Raw genomic sequence first — 17,246 nt, forward strand, 5'->3', positions numbered from 1 at the left:
CAAACATTCTGACAGTTTTCAATCAGGTTTCCAAACATGATTGTTTGTCTGTCCCTGTTAATAAAGACCAAGAGTTGAAAAAGTTGTATTCTCAGAGATGTACAGCTGTTATACTGATGACAACATAAGGGCATAATAATTGGATGCATCTTATCATCTCAACTGCATGCCCCACCACGGGTGGATAAAAAAGGTGTAACCCACCTGTGGTATTTTGTCACTGCATTCATGTTTGGTGAGGACAGGCAAAGCAGACTGGGCAGGTGGGCAGTGAACACCCTCGGTCCGCCCCTTTACGGAACATTCTGGAGTCCGTCCTTCTGTGATCAGGAGTGTCAGGAACACCAGGAACTCCTCAGCATCATACTCAAAGAACTCCTCCGCTGCTTCTAAAAAGATAGAGATGAAACATGGATCGAATTACTGACATGTTGCCATTTAATAATAAAAAAACCTAAAAAAAAAAAAAAAAAAAAAAAAAGAGCAAGATTACTCAGATAATTTGTGGCATATATCCTCTCAGAGTAACACACTCTCACATCTGGATTATCAGATTGTACAGTAGGTTTCAATAGCTTTTTCTGTTTCTTAGAAGACACCTTTCAATTTGTCAGACAATTTGTCTCCATGAAATGCCTTTTCTTTCCTTAGGGTGGGAAATACTGTGCGGTTTGTCAGGAGTTCACCTCAGAGCGCCAAAACCATTTACTTATGACTTGCTAATTCTAGTCAGTGTCAGATGATGGAGGGACCTACTCACTCTTCACAGCATTTTATTGGATAAAAATGCCCCAGTGAACAAGATGATATATCTGCTATAAAGTTTATTTTGTCAAGTTTTAGGAGTGCACTAGCATAAAGAAAAGCCTCAAAGCCAATAGATATGGACTAAAAATGCTAACTGATACATTAGGAGTATCTTTAAATTCTGTTTTCATAACACCAGACACACATAGATAGTTACACAGCTCCAGAGAAGATAACACTGTTTATCCATAGCAAAGCAATCTTCTCTCAGCTGTGAACACTGGTCTAAACAAACATGCATACTCCAGCAGCAAAACATTCCTGATAAACGGCTTAATAAGAAAGCAGCTGTCTATATTTACATGGAATGTAGAAACACGTGTTCAATGCGACACTCCATATTCTGAGTCAGAAATTCCAAAACAAAGCTGGATTTGACCACAACCTGATGAACCTGTTGAATTACATGTGTTGTGTATACAGAATGTGTACAAAAAAATGCAAAGCTGACAATTAAAATTCAACTCAATTGGTCTCATAATAGGTCAAACATTTGCTGTCATAATCATTCCAATTAAAACCTGTACTGCAGGTGAATCCTCATAATTTGGTAGTGCGCAAATGTAACAGGCCCACGATGACAACTAAAGTTCAACACAGAATTATTCCATGTTTGTTGAGAAGCAGATTGAAGTGAAATTCACAAGAGCAGAGTAGGTTAACCCACAGCTTTGAGCAGCAAACAAAAGGCATCTACATGGCAGTTGAGGTCCGTTACAGACGGCCAATGGGCCTATTGTTCCGGCAGCGTCAGACTCCCAGGACAACAGGACCAACAGAGAATATGCCATCCTGGACTGCATAGCCTTATCTGTCTCTCACTCTTTCTCTGTCTTTTATCATCTAAAGGTGTGGGTTTTCATAGTCAAATAAAGTTTGTGAACCAAAACAGTATTCCAAAGAAATTATTCATTAATCACTTTTCTTTTGCTGAACAAACAGAGTTTTAGTTTTTAAAATTCCACGCTGTTGGTTCCACCATGTTAGGATCAAAAAAGTGTAACAGATGGGAAAACACACTATTCCAATGCAGTTCTTTGAAAGCAGACAGTATATACAATTATATACAAATGTATATACAAAAACCACATTCCATTATAATGCATCTCATTTCATATACGAGTTGATAAATTCCATAACCCATCTACTACAGCTCATTCAGTGTTATTCACTGAACAGTAAACACAAATTTCACAATGTCACAGAATACAGTTAATTTAGCCTTTAAATTTCCATTATTTTAGAGGGAAATGTTTATTATTACAATGTTTTAAATATCAGTCATTCATTTTCAAGTATGTATGTACTAAATATTTTCTTTAAATGTATTTTTGAAGAAATGTTGGTGATTTTTCCACCCTGTTATGCCACATTTGAGTATTATTTCTCAAACTATCAAACTAAACTATGATGAAATCTAGAGTTTTATAACCTTCTCATAATGCAGTGTTAAAAGTTCTGATCTTTGAGGTTGAAAAGGCACAGAATGATCCATTGGGTGGAGTACACGCAACATAGTTTTGAAGAAAAAGAGCCTATTGATGCTCTTAGTTCTTGGAAGGGTTGTGTCAAAACAATCCTGATGCATTCAAGTCTATTTCAGAAATCCTTTCGTTACACCAATCTGTCAATGGCTTGGAAAAAACGTTTTACAACAGGGCTCTTAGGGTGGTTGAGCATGCATGAATGAACCTTTTTTCCAGCTCCATACTGGCGATAATTTTAGCCAGAACATGTCAGGTGGTGTTCACAAAGTGAATACACACACTATGCTTGCCTTGTGGTAAAAATAATACTATGCAAACCAAACACGATCCTGGAAAACCAATGGGCGAAGACACAGAATGGCTGTTCTAGACAACAACATACTGTACAGAACTGTTCTATGAGCCACTTGTGTGGAATTAATATACTCTCTTAATATAACCCCCCCCCCTCACACACACCACCCCGAAAAAAAGGTGTTTTTATTGATTTTTGTACTACTGTTTGTTCATGATTTTGAAATAAAAAGCACAGTTTACTGAAAGATACACAAAAGTCCATATGACTTAAGCATTATATTTTAGGTCTTCTGAAAACATAGAAAGTTTTGTTTGAAAAACCGACCTATATTCAAGTCAGGAATTGAACGAAAATCTTCTCATATTTAATTTCAAATGCGTTTTGACACAACAAATTTTAACTTACTTAAATTTGAAAGTTACAGTGAAAGTTACCAATACTAAATGATATGCGGATGGAGTAATTAATGACTGAATTTTCATTTTTGGGTGAACTAACCCTTTAACTGAAAGCAACTTGCACTGACATATCTTAAAATACAGATGTCAGTGTCATAGTTTTGTCTCACCATGTGAATTTCTTATCACCACCTGTTTTTGGTGGTTGTCAGTGTATTACAAAGGTACAAAACAGATATTACTAGTATAAGTTGTTACATTAACATTAGTCCTATATCAATTAATGCATTTTTTTTTTTTTTTTGTTACTGTAAATTTATTTGAATTCTGTAAAACCTAACATTTTGCTACCATATTTTTAAGGTAAATTTCTGGCAACCACAGCTGCCTGTTTTTTATTTATTTATTTTATAAAGTGTGGTATTGGACGATATCAGCATAAATCCTTATCATTTTTTGGTGCAAATACATTAAAGTAACTTGACATTATCATTGAAGACCAGCAATAATAATTTTCATTTTGATTACATAATAATGGCAATATATACATGTCTAAGTCAGGCATGCCCCTTTGCCAGCTGTGATGCCTGGTTACTGGTTTAAACTTGGCCCAGGATTGTAAAAGATTTTTGGATCAGCACACCTTAGTAGCTTCAACAATTGATTGCCAATTAAGTTTAGAATACAATGAACCAGTTAGAACCCAGTTTAGGTCAGATAGCTGCTAACGGTGGATATTTTAATAATTCGAAAATGTGAGTTTTTTCTATGTATAAACTGTTTATGTAGTAAAATATGTTTTCGTAGTTCATGGTGTCCCTTATCAGTGCAAAATTAGCACAAATTAAAAAGGATTCATTTATATAATTGTTTTTTTTTTTTTTTGGGGGGGGGGGGGGGACTATTCCTAAAGTATAGACAATATTTCAAATCTGCTATGGACAATCAATGTCAATTTGTTTAGAGTGCTGTGAAAAGCAAAGTCTGTTGGAACATGACATAGGCCTGCTAAACTAATGAGGCTTTCAGAGATAAGTGGCATCATTGCACAACAACTCTGCCCTAATCTATGCCTATGTTGTGCGGGTACAGTCACGCTTGGTGAGTGACTGTAGAGCCAGCAGTGATGTGTTGTCTTGGAGATGGGATGAGTGCTCCATGGCACAAACATACAACCCAAAGTAAAACCATAGTCAGCTTCTGCTGGCAACAGGTTCCACACAACAAGTGCTCTTTTGCTGAAGGTATGTAACTAGATAGTCTCAGCCTCAGACATCACGTTGAGTGAACGTCTGATGCATAACACACACAAAATAGGACACACTTCAGGAGTTTCGAAGTTCGCGTTCTTTAACGGTCCAACTGGAAACAAAGCTAACATGACACCAAAACATCTCATTGAAGAAGAAACCCATCAGCTGTGACAATGAGAGCTCATCAGGATCAACCAAACACTGGATTTTCAAAAGCATGTGAAGTTTGTGGTGCCATTGATGCAGTAAACTTGCACAACGTTCTAATTAATATTAGATGAATGTCGGTCTGTTATTGTATGAACATCCGACTTTACATTTTCACACTCCTAGACTTTAAATGCTCAAGCTCTTTAAAGTGTTTTGGATTCTGATTGGCTGTCAATGTTTTTATTGTTCATCAGCTGGAAAAAAAAAAAAAAAAGTGATTGCAACAATATTGTTTCTCTGCGCCGTTATCATTAAAGTTGTTTTGTGGATTCTGGTATTCTTTTAAAATTAGAATGATTTTTAAAACAATATCTTTATCCTTTTTATAGTTATCGTCCTTGGTGTCCCTGATGTTTTCTTTATTATGAGATGAGTGCATGAACACCATTAAAATGTCACATTTAGCACAAATTCTGGATTTCTTTGAACCCAAATTTCCAAGTTTTATTTGGTATGGACCATAAAAATGTCTTTAAAGGGATAGTTCACCCAAAAATAGGCTTACCCCCAGTGCATCCAAGATGTAGGTGACATTTTTTCTTCAGTCGATCACAAATTATGATTTTTAACTGCAACCGCTGCCCTCTGTCATTCAAATAATGGCGGTTGATGGGAACTTCATCTATAAGAGTGAATAAACCTTACTTAGACAAATCCAAATGAAACCTTGCGGCTCGTGACGACACATTGATGTCCTAAGACACGAAACGATCGGTTTGTGCGAGAAACCGAACAGTATTTATATAATTTTTTACCTCTAATACACCACTATGTCCAACTGCATTCAGGAATCCTTTAGTGATGTCTGATCGCGCTCTGTCAACGGCAGTGATGTCTCGCGCATATACTTCAATGAGTGTCAGACATCACTGCCGTTGACAGAGCGCGATCAGACATCACTAAAGGAGTCCTGAACGGAGTTGGACATAGTGGTGTATTAGAGGTAAAAAATGATATAAATACTTTTCGGTTTCTCGCACAAACCGATCGTTTCGTGTCTTAGGACATTAATGTGTCGTCACGAGCCACAAGGTTTCATTTGGATTTGTCTAAGCAAGGTTTATTCACTCTTATAGATGAAGTTCCCATCAACCGCCATTATTTGAATGACAGACGGCAGCGGTTGCAGTTAAAAATCATAATTTGTGATCGACTGAAGAAAAAATGTCACCTACATCTTGGATGCGCTGGGGGTAAGCAGATAAACATCAAATTTTCATTTTTTGGTGAACTATCCCTTTAAAGGGTTAGTTCACCCCAAAATGAAAATTCTTTCGTTTATTACTCACCTTCATGTTGTTCCACACCGGTAAGACTTTCGTTCTTCTTCGGAACTAAACCTACTACGGGCGCAAGATCAAACCTCTTCCAGAAGTTCAAACGTGCTGTGTAACCAATGAGGTTCATTCTCATGTATTACGCAGCACGTTTGAGCTTCCTTAAGTGGTTTATTCTCACGCGTGTAGTAGGTTTGGTTGAGCTTCTGCTTTTATTTGCTGATCAATGTTTACATGAGAGTAAAAGCCTAAATTAAATCTGTTCATCATCAATCCTCTTCGGACTAAACCACTTGATTCATATGGATTAGTTTTCTGATCTCTTTATGAAGTTTTTGAAGCATCAAAGTGGTAGTTGCAAAGGCAGTCTATGGAAAAAAACCTGACAGTATTGTGTCATCAAAAATATCTTAATTTGTGTTCCGAAGAAGAATGAAAGTCTTATGGGTGTTGAACGACATGAGGGTGAGTAATTAATGACAGAATTTTCATTTGAGGTGAACTAACCCTTTAAGTGCAACAGAATTGTGGGCAGTGCTCTGACAAGTTTTAATAGTGAATGTTGACTGTACAACTTAGCTTTCTAAATCTTGTTTTGGTCAGAAATTAAATCATAGAAATACAATAGAACTTCTCTTTTTCTCCATTAAAATACTTATCCCATTTAAAATACTAATTTAAATGTGTATGAAATGAAAAACAAAACAAGGTTCTTAGATCTGGAGCTCTAGCAAGGAAAGGGACATTGTATTTTTCCTTCATTAAGTTCCATTATGACATCATCCTTCTCTTGGTGTTCTACATTTCCAGCACAAACACAGCTCTTTGAGTCAGTAGGCAAGGCCCAGAACACTTCTGCCCAATCAGCACGTTCTAAGCTCCTGCCAATCACAGGAAGCAGCACAGAGGGTGGAGAAAAGCCACGTGCAGGGCTAGTGTCAACCCAAGCGAACAGCTGATAGTCAATCTCGCGTGACTTTGTGAAACAAAGAGCCAGATCTCTGCACAGAGTCTACGGTGGAAATGCCATGACAGCAGATAATGATGTTTGTTCCTGTTTATTCCTGCCATGTTTACATATAACCTCGTCTGTATTTCATAAACACAAACTTATAAGAGCCTGAAGAGTCTCAAGGCTTCTTGAGTTGTTTAGTGGGAGGTGTATTTGTCAAGCCTGTTGTTGCAGTATTCATTTCCATATGACTGTGTACACACACATTCTTACAGGGAACTCCTCCCACGTGCTAACTGTACATGGAGAAACCGCAGACAACAGAGTGAAAAAGAGTGGGGTTCAAGCTGCCAGCTGAAAGGGAGGAGTAAAAAGGGGGAGAGAAAGACTGAGAAAGAATATTTGCCTCATGTAGGTTAAAGGTAAAGTTTCAGCAGGGGAGGAGTGACAGAACAGACAGGGAGGAGGAGCAAACGAGAGGCAGAAAAAAACAACACAAAGGAAGAATAAATTACCAGCACCCCATACATTTCTTCCATGTTATGAACTGCCTGAACTTACTCTCTCACATAAAAAAACAAAAAAAACAACCAAAAAAAAAAAAAAAACAGTCTAACATCAGCCAAACTAATGTGGCTACAAAACAAAAACAAAAACAAAACAAAACAAAAAAACAAAACAAAAACAAAATAAAACAAAACAAAAAACAAAACACCAAACAAAACAAAACAAAACAGTACAACATGAAGCAAAAAAAAAATATTACGACATAAAAACAACAGACAAACAAAAAAAAAACTTGACTTGGGCATGAAGCATGTCAATCAGTAGTGATTTTTACTCTGTTTACTAGGCAATATTTGTTCATGAGTAGCATCGCAAAGTTTATAATTTACCTAAAAAGATTATTTCTCCCTTTCAGAGTATAGGTCAATAATTCAGTGATCCAGTCCGTTTTAGACCGTTCCTATCATCACACACACATTTGTCACCTGGAGATGTTCTCACATGTGCTTGCTGCATTCTAGCATATTTTTACCCTCCACATGCCACAGATTTTGAGTGATCAGAATTATGTTTACTGTACGCGATTGTTGGATCTAGGACAGGACAGGACAGAACACACCAGTGTTTCTTATATAATATAGAGCTATTTCAGGCGCTTGAGTGCTAGGCTAGCATTATTAGAGTATGTGTACACGTGCAAATAGAAGAAAATGCAACTGGACACTCACACACACACACACACACACACACACACACACACATTGTGTTTCCATGTTTTATGGGGACTTTCCATAAACATAATGATTTTTATGCTGTACAAACTGTATAGTTCCTAATCCTAAAGCTACCCCTAAAACTACCAATCACAGAAAACTGTTTTTTTTTCTAATGGTAACCAAAAAATGCCCCTACAAGGTCAAAGATTTCTGCCATTGCCATAGGGAATACCTGAGCCACACACACACCCCCACCCCCACCCACCAGATGAGCACAAGACAACATGTTCCTACTCTATATACAAATCCAACTAGAGACACAGTATTCTTATCCAAGTTTGACATCAGCAAACACAGGAATGTTGTGTAAGGTGTAAAGTCATGCTGCTACTTTTTAGACTTTTTTTGCATTAAACAAATTCATAATTTAGTTATGACCATTTTCCAACTGAAATAAACACTAGTGGCAGTTAAACAACAACTTTTATTTCTTTTCCCAAAAAATGTGATTACAGCTTATCGATTAATAAACATTTATTTTCATGACCTCAAAACACTTTTACCATGGTGCAGGATTAAAAAAAAAAACTTGCATCACATAAACGGCTCCAAATGTATGTCTTTTGTGATGTAGTAAACTTACACGGGAGCTCACCCCGTGTTGTCAAGTCCCTGGTTTTCATGCAGAATTGGGCTACTTTAAGACTGTTGCCGTGGGTTGTTTTTCATGTCCGTGGGTTGAAGCGACCCGAAATAACATGATATTTAGCCCCTGAAATGAGAATTTTACAAGGGAAACCCCTTTTACCCCTCAGAATGAGATATTTACCAGGAAGACTCCCCCCTAAAACGCTATTGGGCTAGTTTTGAGTAGCAATTGGCCTGTTTTTGTTGTGAAAATTTGGCAACCCTTTTTTATGTCTGCGGGTTGAAGCGACCCCAAATATCATGATATTTAGCCACTGGAATTCAAATTTTACTGGGGAAAACATTTTAGGCTAGTTTTGAATAGCAATTTGACGGGTTTTGTTGTGAAAACCTGGCAACCCTGGTACAAGTCCTGTGAAACAAGTCACAATAAAAACGCTCAACTCAAAAAAATGGTATGGTTGCTTCAGAAAATGTGTTTTATCTCATGTTGGCTTTTGTTAACACTATCGGTTAGGTTTGCAATAAATGGTATATTATTTTCAAACATGATAGGATGTATTTTTATGTGCATATATGCATGGTACCAGATTCACGTACATATATTTTGAATAAAACAAGCTTATAGCTCTACTGGGTATTTCATTTTAAAAGTGTCATGAAAATGTGCAAAAACAACATCATTTTGCAGAAATGTTCCCACAGGCACACTTTTTAAATGAGTCTGGGTTGCACTGATATGTAGACATGGGTAGTTATATGTTAATGAACTCATGGTGATGTCATAACACTGATGGTTACTAATGAACAGTTCAGTTTCAATAAATTGAATGGATAGACTGGGAATGAATCTTTGAGTTGTGACTGTTACAGTATTTAGTACATCAAACTCTTATTTCGACAGAGCAAGTGCAATCTTGTTTTTCCATGATATGAGATAAATAGGGTAAACCGACAAAACTACAAACTGCATACCACTAAGTGAAAACAGAACACAGTACCGCTGATATATTCAGCTCCTCATATCTTACAAAAACACTAGTCTTGACCCAAATTTACAGCAAACTCTCCTCGCTGTTTGCATAATCAGACGGCATTGTGGGTGCTTGCCTGGTTTCTCCTGCTGTAGATTAACCCAACACTGCTGGAGAGAGTTAAGCTGTACATTTATATAACCAACGGCAGAGGAGAAAAAGATTTGCTGCTGTACTGAAATTTCTCTCAACGGCAGCTGGGATCAGAATGATCGGTGTTCTGTAATTATGAGGACGATTTCATGTTTCATCACCCCTCACAGCAATCCTGATGACTGACAGAGAGCGAGAGAGAGGGGGATTGTAATGAGATGATAATAAAGGTCTATCTTTCTGTCATAAAGAAATGATCGGTGTAATGTGTCCATTACAGGTGACAAAAATCTTTCCCGTCACCTTTTAATTTGTATTTGTAAACAGTCCATTCAGCAGAAGAGAACACCAGAGAGTGGAGCTTTTCTGTGTAAAATTCCTTCCACAATGCTAGGGAATACTGGGTGTACAAGTCAAATGATCCCACTATCCATGTCTGTATTATATTCTGATCTCTAAGGCTCTGTTTACACCTGGTTTTAAGGTGCGTTTTGGTTGATCGGATCACAAGTAGACGAGGGAGACAAATTCCCACACATACCATTTCTTCAAAATGAATGGGCTTTTTCAGATCTTTCTATCAAATGGACAAAATAAGCTCTCGCAATTTATATATGAGCATGACCAGATATGACGGAAAAACACACAGACAACAGCAGAGAACAACAGCTTTTGTGGCTGTTCGAACACATTCGACCACATGAGCGTTTCACAATGAAAGTCATTCAGTCCAATGCGTTTTGGACTACCTTTGGAAGTGGTGGAAAGTGGACAAGCTCAAAACATTTTAGACCCCGTTTACACGTGTATTTGACGTCGTTCACTTCCATTTGACCAAAACTCATCTTAATACCAGGTGTACAGGGCCTAAAACTGACTCTCTCTCCAGCTTTAGCGTGTTAGCATACTAGCATTAGAGTTAAAGGTGCAATATGTAAGATTTTCCGTTCGCTAGAGGTCGGTAGAGGCCTATTCAAAACAAAGGTGCGGAACCATGGAACATGTGGTCTTCACTTCACAGCCAGTTCAAAAGAATCGGGAGCTGAACGAGGCCGCTGGAGCGATTGCGTAACACACACCGCGAGCAGCGGAACTTTTATTATGACACAGTCGCTGGTGCTGCTTCCGCTTTTCCGGTCATGAGTATGAGGTAACGCAGCTTTGTTTATCATATTAGATACATTTGAGTGTGTTGAAAATGTTATAACGTTACTCTGTGCGTTCGCTCGGTGGCTGCTGTGAGACGCTTGTTGCACACTGCAGTAAGATAGATCGATTTTAGAATATCATGTTAAATGCTGGATGGCTGTGTTGATAAATGGCATGCAATTAACTTTAAAACGTATTGTATGATGGAGAAAATTCTGTATTACAGTTACTAAAAATAAATCTGCATCTGATTGCGCTATGTTAGCTACTTCACAAAATAGTGTTTTTCTCTGAGGCATGGTAAAGCATGGTACTCGCAAAAAAATTAAGAAAATTAGATTTAAAAAATAAGACTAAACGTGTTGAGCTATATAACAATAATTAGTTTTCTGTCTATAAATATATCAAAACAGTTGTTCACTTGTCTATTAAAACATGTAAATATTAAAGCGTCTTTGGTGTTTCCATGGTTTCTACAAAATAAAACTGGAAACCGAGGGTAACGTGGGTATGACGCAACTCACAGGCAACTCCTCACGCGTCCCGGAGCCTTTGTTAATTTCTTGGTCAATTTTCTCACGATTTACCAATGGTTGGAAACATTTGGGATATTGTAAGCACTCAAGTGAGCAAAATATATAACACTGGCCAAGTGGTTTTTGGATATTTTACTGCAAAATTCTTACATATTGCACCTTTAACAGATTCAAAGGTAACTTGGATGTCGGACATGTATTTGTGTATATGTTTCAATACTTGCGTCACGTTTCTGACTTAAATAAGCTCATGGAAGTCATATAATCATGATGATTTAATGATTTAATGTATTAACCAGTACTACTGTAATTATTCATAAAATACATAAAAACGTAGTTAACTTGAGTACACCTCTTCTATGATAACATGTCTTAATTTCTAAATTTAATTTAAATCTTTTTCGAGGCATAAATTAGAAAATGTTTGGTCATGATATTATTTCTTAAAAATAAACCCTTATTTTGTTTTCATTAACCTTTTTGGTATTTTTTTATAATTATATATTTAAAAAAAAATAGTAGTGAAACAACTTATCAATATATAAAAATATATAATGTATAGTATAATTTAGAATGACTTGAAAAACATAAAGCCATATATAACCATAAAGCCGGAAATGACATCATAGAAAGGACTCCTGAAGACCATCAGAACACTGTCAAGCTCAATAAGTCTAATAAATTTCCTTTTTTGATAAGGTAAGGTTAGTTAGGGTTGTAAAATTGTGGCTCTTAATCATATTTATAAATTAATAATTCATAACTTTTACTCGGGGTGCAAGAGAAATATGTTTAATTCATGGTTACACCATATTTTGAGTTATTACATTTTGTTGAACTTTTGTTGAAAATAAAAGTTTTTCAAAACCATTTAAAAACAACATGAATACATGATTACAATTATAAGAACTTGGCACATGCATGTATTTTTTTTGCTTGTTTTTTACATTTTAAAAGTTTTTCCTTTGACTCACAAGATCTGAATGGACTGGGAAGGAAGCTTTGAGTTGTTAATGTTACAGTTAGCCTACATAATACATCGAACTCCTCAAAATACCAAGAAGAATCCTGTTCTCCATGATATGTGAATAACACACGGCCATAAGGTATTCATTTCTTCTACAGTCAAAGTTTTGCACTGCTGGGTGAAGGATTTGATTGTGACGGCTTGTACCTGCACAACTGTGTATGCAAAAGAGGTTTTATCGGTCCACATGCAGCGCTGGCGCAATAGCAGATTACAGATGACTCCAACATGGTAAATCTGCTTACGGCCTGCACCAGAGTGATCAGTTTAAACACTACAGTTCTAGACTGACACGTTTCTCTGCATGAGGCTATGTGCACTGATAATGCCTCTGTGGTCAAAGGTAAAAAGCAGTGATCAACTTTATATAAAAACTAACCTTCCACTACACAAAAGCATCTGAGATACACATGGAATAGCACTGGGTCACGAATCTGATCTTTACGATATAATAATTGTAATGTGATTTACTTGGCCCTCAGTTTCCAATAGATACAGTAATTCAAAATAATAGAGTATTACATAAATAATAAAAAGTGCATTAACATCATCATAAGATTCAGAATATTGTTTAAGTTTTCTGTCAGTATACCAGTTCCAAGCCCACTCATTTCATAATTCGTGGGCATGAGAGAGCAGCTAAAATTTTGTGCAAAAAAAGGCCCATTGTCTATAGATCAATGAAGCACTGCTCACACAAAAATCACTTTCAGACAAAGCAGCTTTCTGTCAGCATGGCAATTTCGCATGAACAAACTGAACATAGGTGAAATCTGCTCAGGGAATTTTTTTGAACTTATTGGAATGAGTGAATTTCGCAGATGAAATTTCGCTGAACGATGGTAAATGTCACTGAGCCTTAAAGGGATAGTTCACATAAAAATGAAAATTTTGTCATCATTTACTCACCCTCAAGTTGTTGCAAACCTGTGTGAATTTCTGTCTTCTGCTGAACACAAAAGAAGATATTTTGAGTTGATGGGCCCCATTAACTTCCATAGTTTTTTTTTTTTTTTTTATACTATGGAAGTCAATGGGGACAGTCAACTGTTTGGTTACCCATATTCTTCAACATATCTTCTTTTGTGTTCAGCAAAAGAAAGAAATTCATACAGGTTTGGAACAACTTGAGGGTGAGTATATGGGTGAACTATGCCAAAAATATCCCAACTAGATTTTTACAGCATTTATTTCTTGCTTAAACCTAGTTCTTTGAATCCAGTTCACAACAGAGGCTTTACTTTACTTACTAAAAAAAAAAGTTTAACGAAAATACAAAATATTTGGCTATATATTAGCCATATTGTCCAGCTCTAACACATTTCCTCTCATTCAACACCATCAGTCCACTGACACAGATATAAAAAAACAAAAAACAACACAGATATAAAAAAAACAAAAACAATGTGACACAATCTAGGATCCACACACAGCCGACGCACATGTCCCAGTGACCTAAAAACACCACTCATGTTGTCTAATTAACAAAATCGCACCATTTATTGGTTTTATACAGTGCTGCCTGCAGCAAATTCCATCTCTCTCAGCTGTGAGAGGTTTTATCGTGCAAAAATTGCACTGTGGCACCCACAAATACACCACAACAAGTACACCATATATTTTGTCTTGCTAGATACAGATTCACAGGCAGAAGGTCGTGAAGATCACCGCAGGTCTCCATGACATCCACACAACCAAGGTCTCTTACAACAGAAGCAGGCCGTTCTAAAATTGGCCTGACTTATTACTCATCAAAGAGCTGTCCTACTGGGGACACAATGATCCTGACCTTTGCTCTGTTCCTGTCCTGTGTTGGTGGACAGAGTGTTACAAGTAACATGCTTATGTAATTACATAAAAAAAAAAGAAAAACAAAGTGAACATTATTTTTTGGGAAGCATGTGTTACATGTTACTTATACACTATTGGTCAAAAGTTCGGAATAATTAAGATATTTTAATATTTTTTTGAAATCTCTTATGCACAACAAAGCAGCATTTATTTGATAAAAAAAAAATACAGTAAAAATGGCAATATTGTGAAATACTACTATTTCTAATAGCAAATAAAATGAATTTTCAGCATCATTACTCTAGTATTCAATGCTGATTAGTTCTCAAGAAACATTTCTCGTTATTAATGTTGAAATCAGTTTTGCTGCTTAATATCCATGATTAGAAACCATGATACACTACCATTCAAAGTTTGGGATACGATTTCTTTCTTTTTTTTTAATGAATACTTTTTATTGAGCAGGGACACATTAAATTGTTTAAAAGTAACAGTTAAGGCATTTATTTTTTCAGTTTTTCCATCACAGGAATAAATTACATTTTAAAATATATTAAAATAGAAACAGTTTTTTTTAAAACTGTAATTATACCCACAACATTACTGTTTCTATTATATTTTTGATCAAATAAATGCAGTTAGCCTTAAAGAAGGCAGCACAATAATATAGAACAGTGATTAAAATGATTGAAACTAGCTGTGCATTAAACGTTTGAAGGCACAGATTAAACACGCACCCAAACTTTGCCACATGAACACACAGAGAGGTGTGAGATTTGGTGTTGGTTTGTACAGAGGGGTTTTGGGGGGTTAAGAGTCTATATTTGTCTTACAGGACACATTGGTGGGGGTGAAGACGAGTTCACTGCCTGATTTGGTAACACAAATTGCACACTCTAAAACCTACAGCTCTATATGGAGAGTCAAAAGTCAAACAACTACACACTGACTGAAGTAGGGCTGAAATGGATCCCAGCTTTGGTCTAGAACACAGTTAGATCTGAGACTTCAGTCTCTGCATGGCATCTTCATTCTATGAAGGATGTTGTTCTTAAAAAGCAAAACATCATAGAGATTTGTCTTTCTAAATGTCTCAGTGATCCAAGTGACTTTAGTCAATACTTCATCTGATGGCCAAAATAGAAGAACAGAGAGGAATCCATCATGTAGAGAGAAAAAAAGGAGGGAGGGGACAGAAGAAGAGGATGATGTCAGTTTAGTGTGAGTGGAGAACAGATGAGCAGTACTGCTGTGTGTGTGTGTGTGTCACCCATGGGAGACGTTAGAGGACGCTGGCACTGATCTGACTGGCATAAAGTGGCATTGCTTTAGACTTCAATGACCTTTAGACATTAAAGAACATTTTAAATTAAGTAATTTGTCTGAAGTCCATTGCTAATATATGATCTAGATGTACTCAGATGAGTAGTCAGACAGTGGGGGTTTTTAAGAGTCTGGATGTCAGGGTCCGAAGGGCAGTCAGGTTACACAGAAATCATCGCTTCAAAACCCAAAGCTATGATGGAACACTATGGCTACCATCCAGCCTTACATACATAGCCATTTTACTGCAATAGTACCATGTGCAAAGACGGTATCAGATGGTAATATTGTATATAAAGTTTAGTTTCATATATAAAATAGTACTATTCTGACAATGGTATTTACATGGTGGGTGAAAATTGTTTTGGATGTATTGTGTTGGGGGCTGAATTGTCCAACCCAATTTTACAGGAAAACGCAACTAATTTATAAGGTGCCAATTTCGTATGATGTGAATTGTATGAAAACATACAATTTTTAGAAAAAAGTAAACAAGAAGGTTTACCCCTACTCCACCTCTATACATAACAGTCACTGGGGCGTAAGCAGATTCATACAAATGATATTGTACAAATTCAATGCCAATTCGACAAAACCTAAAATTCTTATGAAATGCTATGAGATTGTATTGGAACTGTCTTAAAGGGTTCATTCACCCAATTCGGTCATTATTACTCACCCTCATGTCGTTCCACACCCATAAGTTCAACTTTGGAAGATAAATTAAGATATTTTTGATAAAATCCGATGGCTCAGTGAGACCTCCATTGACAGCAAGATAATTAACACTTTCAGATGCACAGAAAGCTACTTAAGACATATTTAAAACAGTTCATATGACTACAGTAGTTCAACCTTAATGTTATGAAGCGACGAGAATACTTCTTGTGTGCCAAAAAAATGAATAAAAAAATAACGACTTTATTCAACAATAGCTAGTGATGGGCGATTTCAAAACACTGCTCCATGAAGCTTCGAAGCTTTACAAATCTTTTGTTTCGAGAGCTTGTATCTAACTGCCAAAGTCACATTAACCATTGAAATTTCAAAACATTTCGAAACACATGACGTAATGAAGCCTCGTTTACTGAAATCACGTGACTTTGGCAGTTTGATACGCGCTCTGAGCCATTGATTCGAAACAAAAGATTCATAAAGCTTCGAAGCTTCACGAAGCAGTGTTTTGAAATCGCCCATCGCTAGATATTGTTGAATAAAGTTGTTATTTCGTTTTTTTGGCGTACAAAAAGTATTCTCGATCTTAAGATTGAACGACTGTAGTGACATGAACCGTTTTAAATATGTCTTTAGTAGCTTTCTGGGCATTTGAAAGTGTTAATTATCTTGCTTGCAATGGAGGCCTCACTGAGCCATCGGATTTTATCAAAAATATCTTAATTTGTGTTCCGAAGATAAACAAAGGTCTTACGGGTGTGTGGAACAACATGAGGGAGAGTAATGACAGAATTTTCATTTTTGGGTGAACTAACCCTATAATGATACTTTATAACAAGCTTCAATGATTTTGAAATAAGCTACTTTTGATTTTGGGTACAATGTTTTTGTGAGATATTGTTGGACATGTCCAAAAAACATGGTAGTATCATGGTACATTTTGGCTGATTCAGTGGGCAAATGACCAGACAGAAATGGAAAGAGAGAGACACAAGACGGAAGACAGACAGGTCAACCTCACTGGCTGATCTAAATGCATCCCTATAATTACTTCCTATAACAGGC

At 36.5% G+C, this 17,246-nt stretch overlaps 1 protein-coding gene across 1 annotated transcript in view; it reads right to left on the minus strand.

The window, feature by feature from the left end:
- The window catches only part of atosa (atos homolog A), a 47,237-nt gene that overhangs the window by 10,815 nt on the left and 19,176 nt on the right, over positions 1–17,246 (minus strand). The window contains exon 2 of the mRNA XM_067389828.1: positions 205–389. Coding sequence (XP_067245929.1) covers positions 205–389 — 185 coding nt within the window. The remainder of the gene's footprint in view (positions 1–204; positions 390–17,246) is intronic.

The sequence above is a fragment of the Chanodichthys erythropterus genome, chromosome 7, assembly GCF_024489055.1.
Source record: "Chanodichthys erythropterus isolate Z2021 chromosome 7, ASM2448905v1, whole genome shotgun sequence".
Classification (NCBI taxonomy): domain Eukaryota; kingdom Metazoa; phylum Chordata; class Actinopteri; order Cypriniformes; family Xenocyprididae; genus Chanodichthys; species Chanodichthys erythropterus.